Genomic DNA, 6,890 nt, shown 5'->3' on the forward strand with positions numbered 1-6,890 from the left:
CGGGCAGGGCGCTTGGAAGAGAGTCTCCGCTGCAGGCGCGCCAGTCTGTCCCCCAGAGACTGGCTCCCGGGGGGGGGCAAAACCTGGCCCAGCCACACGGCCGAGCAGGGCGGGCGCCCAGGACCCGCAGGCCGTGGCGTCAGGCCCTGCGCCCGGCAGAGCAACGGATGCCGCCGCAGCCGGGCCTGGATGGGAGGCCGTGGGGCGGTGCGTGGTGAAGACAGGTGTGCGCAGCACGGCCCCACCAGCTTACAACACGCGTGTGCGTGTGCATGCCTCCACACGAGCAAACACCCCGAAGGGCACGCGCCCAGGAGTTAAAGGGCATTTTGTGCTAAGACTTGGGGGGGGGGGTTCAGGTTACACCCTCCTCTACCGCGCGGGTCGTGCGTGCCAGCACCTGCTCTTAGCAGCACCGAGGGAAGAAGGGCAGCGGCTGGATGCAGTGAGAGCAAACCAAGCGGGCCCCTGGCGGGCTGACCCGAGCGCGCTCACAGCCACCAGGCGCTCACAGCCACCAGGCGGGGTGCGTGATTTTCCTGGCTAGATGCAAAACGTGGAAGCCCAGAGCTGGGGAGGGGGTCCCCAGCACACCCCCGGCTGGCAAAGGGGGACGCAGAGTTTGAACCTCACAGGAGCCGGGCAGGTCCTGGGGCCACGACTCTTGCCCGCAGGGCATTTTGGCTGAATCAGAGCAAATTCCTGCCCCACCCCTCCTCTCTGCTGGCACGCTGGGCATGAGGCCTCCCCGCGGGGCCCCTGGCGCCCGGGGGCGTGCAGGTAAAAAGACCTACTAGTACCCGGAATTGCTCAGTGTGTCTGAGCTCCCGTTCAGATCCCCAGGGCGAGTCAATGGCTGATTAGCACATGAATGGGCGGGGGGTAGAAAGTCCCCCGGAATCGCTGCCACAACAAAATGCCACACAAAATCAGCTCCACCTAAATCAATCAGCCACGCGGACTCCACCACCCAGTGAGTGCCCCAGACACAGGCCTGGGGGTGCAGTGCGCGCAGCCGCTAGCCTGGGACCCCCACATGCCTGGCCCGCACCTCAGCGGGGCAAGGTGGCTGCAAGCTCCCTGGTCCTGGAGGCGAAAGCAAGTGAGGCATGAGGTCCCGTGGGGGAGCGGGGGTCACGTTCCGGAGACGGAGAGGGGGATGGGGGCCGTGGGAGGGAGGAGGGCGTTAGTGTGTCCTGGGGGTAGCCCCTGCAACCGTAAGTTACACACCATTAGAGTGGTAACTGCTCTGTTAGAAATGTTTTGCCACAATTAACAAAAAGTAAAGCCCGGTCCTCGGGTCTGCCTCGCCTCCACCACCAGCTAAGTCCGGGGCGGCGGGCACGGACCACGGCCTGCGCGGGCGGCCGCAGAAGTGCCAGCGGGCCCACAGGCACAAATAGGCAGGTTGGGCCCCCCGCCCCAGCAGCCCTCAGCCCCCCCCCCCCAGTCACCTTCACGGTCTTAGGCTTCTCATCTTTTTTCCATTATAGAAACATCAAGGAAATGTGGGAATAGCAACAATTTAAAAAGTAAATACGCTGCCCCGAACTTCATCCCCTGAAAGTCACTTTCTAGCCCTGAAGGAAGCAGTCCACCTGGGTCCCCTGGGTCCCCCTCCCCTCCACGGGGCAAAGGTGCTTCTGCACGTGTCCCCCAACCCCACCCCCAGGACCCACGTATCCAGTGATGTAGGAAACAAACGCAAAAGAAATGTAGCCAAATTAAATTTCCCTATAACCTGCAGCCCGTTGACAAATACTGGACACCTGCAAACTCTGACCTTCCTCCAGGGCCCCCCAACTGGCTACTGTTACAGTTCTGCTGGAAACGCCCCCTTAGCTTGACAACAGCCGGGATCCAGAGTCTTCTTTACCATTTGAAAGTCCCTTTGGGAACTTCCTTTGTCTCTCTTCTCTGAACTCAAAGTAAGTATATAACCCCCCCACTCCTCACAACCCCAGTGCAGCTCTCTCTGCCCAGGGGTCCTGTCCCTGTGCCTTAAATCCACCTTTTTTATACCAAAAATTCTCGAGAATTCTTTCTCGACCGTTTGCTCCCAAACCCTCATAGCAAATCACACCATCAGCATCTCTGAATGGCCACACCAGCCTCCCCGGGCCCAGGTTGGGCTCCTGAGGGACCGGCCCCGTCCGCTGCCCGCCCCCCCCCGGGGTTTCCAAGCCCCGGTCTGGGGTGCCCTGAGCTCCAGGGATGGGCAGGCTGGAGGGCCCGCGAGCGGCTGCGCGGAGGAAAGGTCCCTCTGGAGCTCCCGCCAAGCCCTCTGCCTGATGTTGGTTTCGGTTTGTGTTCCCGTAAACAGAGAGGCGCGGGGCGGGTGGGGGCTAGAGGCTGAGAGGCCAGGAAGCAGGAAGCAGGAAGCAGGAAGCAATGTACTTGGTGGGGGCGGGAGGGTGTCTCTCCCAGACCCCAGGCCCTTGGGGACCCGGCAGAGTCCCATCCTCCTGGGTGCCCCTCCTGAGTGACCAGAGCCCGGCCCCCGCTCCCGCCAGCAGCAGGGAGGGCCACCCACTTGGTGCTACCGGTGGTTCAGGGACCAGCCAGCGGATCTGCAGCAGGTGCCTTGGGACGGCTCTCCCTGCCGAGATGGGCCCCGCACGGTGACCACCGGGGGACTCTCGGCATGCCCAGGCTCTCCCCCAGACCTTTCCCCGGCTCCGCGGGCAACACGGCGGACGCCCTCAGCAGCACTCTGACAGCCCCTCACGCAGAACTCACCCCATCCCCCCACCCCATCCCAGAGAGGAAGGAGGCGCGTTTCCTCAAGGAGGTGGGTCTCCTCCGGGAGGCACCAGGCCCAGGAGCCTAGACCCTTCCCTCCGCCTGTCCGGCAGGGGCCCCCCCTGCTTTACCGAGTTCTGTAATTCATTTGAACCCTGAGGCCCACACTCAACCCTTGCCTCACCCTGACCCCTGACCCCTACTACTGGCCAGTGCCAGTCAGATGGGAAAAGACAGGATAACACAGGCCGAGAGAGAGAAAGATTAGGACCTGAGGCCGCTGAGTGGAGAAAAACACATATTTTAGCACAAGGCTGGGAGCATCTGACCGTAGCAAACCCCTCAGGCGTAGGGCTCCTTTGAAGAATGCGACAGACCCCCACAGTAGGAATCCAACAACAGACCTGACCGCAAAGAAGTAGACCCTAAGGACCCACAAGGACCAGTATGGCCTAGACCACCCCACACCCAATGGGAACCAGCCAGTCAGGAAGGGACACCCCCGGAGCGATCAAGCCAAAGAGGGTAGAACTGGAGCAGGACCCGGGGGAAAGGGAAGGGGGGGGCGACCAGGACCTCAGAATACCAGGACCCTTCCTGGCCCGCATGGGCGTTCCCTTCCCCTCGCATGCTCCCTCTCCCACTGTCTTACTTTCTGATCTTCTACCCTAATCACCGTCTGCGTGCTGCTCACTCGGTGTCCCCCTCTTCGTCTTCCAAGTGGAGAAAAATGAACCCCGGACATTAAGGTAACAAACCTGCAACAGCAGCAGGACCTGGAGCTGCCCACCCACCCGGCTTGGGGCTGGCACTCCGGAGCAGACCCAGGGGGCCACCCCCACCTCCTTCCCTCCATTGCGTAAGACCACGCTCCACCCAGGGCGCGAGCCTCAGGCCACCACTGCCGCCGCGTCCCAATCCTGTCTCGCTAGTTGCTCGCCGAGAGACGGTAGGCAAGATGCTTACCTCCCTGCCCTCCACTCCTGGCATCTGTAAAATGGGAATTTATGACCCCTCCGCCCTCAAAACTGGGCACAGCGCCAGGCTCACTGCTGTTTAACTAACATGTCTGATTCTGTTTCGTTTTTAATCTCTGGGGTCCCAAAGACTCCCCCCAACAAGGTCTCCCATCCAGGGGTAGGTGCTAGTGGCCAGGGAAGGGGAGCCCCGGCAGGTGGGAAATTCCCACTGGACACCAGGGTTCCGGACCCCGACAGCCAGGGACCAATGGCGGAGAGGACACGAAGCCTGACTGCGTGAGTCAAATGCCGTGGGGTCCATGGGAAAAGACAGACTCCCGGGGTCTGGCGCCAGCCAGCCCTCCTCCCTACAGCGGCTCCGGCCCAAGAAAATCAAACAAAAATTGACAGCGATTGCAGCCGCCTCTTTGACCTCTTACGATCCAGTAAAAGCATCTGTGACGTGAGCACCTTGTACAAAGGCTGTCGGAGGGCAGAACCAACGAGTGCACTCTGGCAGGTTACCAGAGGTCGGAGAGCAAGGAGGCCTGGTATTGACCGCATTTACTCACGTGCACGCGCACGCGCACACACACACACACCCCCCTTCACATTTAGAAAACACACAAGGCTGGTGTGCCTGGCTGGTTCTGTCTGTACAGCATCCGACTCTTAATCTTGGGGTCGTGAGTTCAAGCCCCACGTTGGGTGTAAAGATCACTTAAATAAATAAAACTTTTTTTTTAAAAAAAAAAGGAAAGAAAATGCACAAGGTCCTCTAGAGAACTTTCTTTGATTGGTCCCAGAATTATTAATTCAGCACCTACTGTGTGCTAGGAACTTGGAGAAAAGCAGCTAACAAGAGAGGAAAGGTCTTCTCTGCAGCTATACACCGCCTGTTAGAAGGGTAAGCAGCCTGATGAGGGGTAATCAGGAGTGTGGGGGAGGGGCAGGGACCGGCTTCCACCGGGTGGTCAGAGTGGGCCTCCAGGTCGGAAGAGACAGAGGAGCAAAGACTAAAGGGAGGTGAGGGGGTCATGGTGCTGCCCTAGGAGGAAAGGTATGTCCCAAGCTGAGGGAGCAGGCAGTGCAAAAGTCCTGTGGTCCCAGAATGCCTAAGAAGGAAAGGAAGGCAGTCAGAGGGCCCGGACACCAAGAGTTAAGGACCAACCCGAGCTGGGGGTGAGGGCCACCGACACGGTTCCCCTTTCCTGCACCGACCTGCCCCCTGCCCTGGGAAGGAGCCTGTCCCCCCCTCCCCTGCACCTGGGACACTGCGTCCACACAGCATCCTCTGAAATCCAATACGACCCCTCAGCTCAGCCCCACACTCCCCATCCCCGAGGGAGCAGAGACCCTTGAGCTCTCACCAAGATGTGAAATTCAAGTTTCAAAAGCAACAGAAGCCTCCGGCAAAGGAGCAGATAAAGCTGTTCTTTTCACAACAGTCCTTCTTCCGGTAAGAGTTCTCTGGCCACAGAGGACCTACCTCGCTCTGCCCGCCCGACCCGCCTGCAGGCGCGGTCTCCATGGCAGGCAGGGGAAGTGGGTCGGAGCTGGTGCCCAGCACCCCCCACCTGCCCCTTACCTGCCGCGGGGGCTGCTAGAAGCAGCCTCTGTCCACACTGGCTGCAGAACTTGGGGGTGTCCTCTTTGGGGACATGCCCGCACGAAGGACACTCCATTCCTCTGGAGATGGGTCTTCTCCGGCCGGCAAGCTCCCGCAGGTCTGCGAGGAAAAGGAAGGGTCCCAAGGCAGCTGACTATATACTGAGCCACCTGTCATGTGACCAGCCCTGCTTCGGTTTCATTTTCTGGGAAAGTGAAATTAACGGCACCCAAAGTTCTTCGGCTCAATTGGCTCAATCGAAACCCATCCCGGGGACCTCGCCCCGCTTGCCTGACTCCCCACCAGGCTCTCCCCACTCCCTCCCCCACCACACCCTCCAGCGCCCCTCCCCCCACCTCCTAATCGTGCCCTCCCTCCACCATTGGCTCCATCCCCTTTCTGCAGCCCCAGCCCGACTCGCCCCTCCTGGGCTCTCCATCACTCAGTGAGTCGGAGACAGCCGCCCCCCGCCCCCGCTGAGACTGGGGGCTGGGACACTGAGAACTAGATGTGGGCAGAGGGGGGTGGTTCCAGCATGTGCAAAACGCGACATAAGCCATAAGACGGGATAAGGATGCCCGTAGCATGTTGGGGACAAGAGGCTCAGGGACGAAAGCAAGCACCTGGTTCACAGGTGGCAGGAGAGTCAGGTGAGGCAGACGGCACTGTCCGCTGGCCGCGCAGGACCCCATCAGAGCGACCAGCATGCATTGGCAGCCCGGGGCACATCCGGTCAGGACTCCTAACAACAGGCAGGCCAGGCTGTGTCCTCTAGGCTCCCACCCGGCTGCCCGCCCCTGCCTCCCCCAGACCTGGCTGGCGCCCCAACAGACAGTGAGCCCTGGGGGCAGGGCAGGGCTAGACTGGTGTGAGCCAGGTTCCCCTGCGGACCGGGCCCCCACCTCACCCCTTACCCCTCCACCACCTGGGCGCGACCACCCTCCTGGTCTGGGCTCTCACTCCAAGACTTTAGGTGACTCCCCAAGGCGCTGGCTTTTACCCCTGAGTCTCCTCCTCGGCCAGGCTCTGCCTCCCCGCAGGCCAGAAAGGTCACAGCAGGGCACTGAAACCCACGCGGGCACCGAGGGTCTAAGGGCCGAAATGAGAACGCAGGCACCGGGCGCTACAGTCAGTATCCAACGGAGCTTCCTGACTTTTCCCAACTTGAGAACTGCGCGGAACTCAAAGCCCTTCCCCCCAACCGCGATCTAAGAAAGCCGGGCGGGGATTGGGGGGCTGGGGAGGGTCAAGGGCGGGTGGCCGCCCCCATCTCTGCACTCCCTCCTCCTCTGGCCTCCCCGCGGCCGCCAGGTGGCCCCCGAGGCCATCACGGCGGAGGTGCCCATCCCTTCCTGGGGACCCTGGCCACGGGCCGTCCCAGGAACCCGGCACCGCGCCGCGCTCCGGGCAGCGCGGTTACAGGGGAGGGGATGCCGTTCCCCCAAACAGCACCGCTCCGCTGCTGCAGCCGGAGACAGCAAAGGATTCCGCGGGGGGAGGCGGGCCCCGGGTGCCAGGCGGCCAGAGGGTTCCTCCGCGCGCGCCCGCCGCTGCCCGCCGCCCGGGGGCGGGGTCCGCAC

General features: G+C 61.7%; 1 protein-coding gene across 1 annotated transcript in view; it reads right to left on the reverse strand.

Moving 5' to 3' along the window:
- RNF213 (ring finger protein 213) overlaps positions 1 to 6,773 on the reverse strand; it is a 98,867-nt gene extending 92,094 nt beyond the window's left edge. Inside the window, exons 1-3 of the mRNA XM_029927121.1 lie at positions 6,311 to 6,773; positions 5,934 to 6,052; positions 5,290 to 5,430 (exon numbers count right to left, since the gene is read on the reverse strand). Coding sequence (XP_029782981.1) covers positions 5,290 to 5,430; positions 5,934 to 6,039 — 247 coding nt within the window. The 5' untranslated portion in view covers positions 6,040 to 6,052; positions 6,311 to 6,773. The remainder of the gene's footprint in view (positions 1 to 5,289; positions 5,431 to 5,933; positions 6,053 to 6,310) is intronic.
- Positions 6,774 to 6,890: the final 117 nt, after the last annotated feature.

This window comes from Suricata suricatta, chromosome 17 (assembly GCF_006229205.1).
Source record: "Suricata suricatta isolate VVHF042 chromosome 17, meerkat_22Aug2017_6uvM2_HiC, whole genome shotgun sequence".
Taxonomy (NCBI): Eukaryota; Metazoa; Chordata; class Mammalia; order Carnivora; family Herpestidae; genus Suricata; species Suricata suricatta.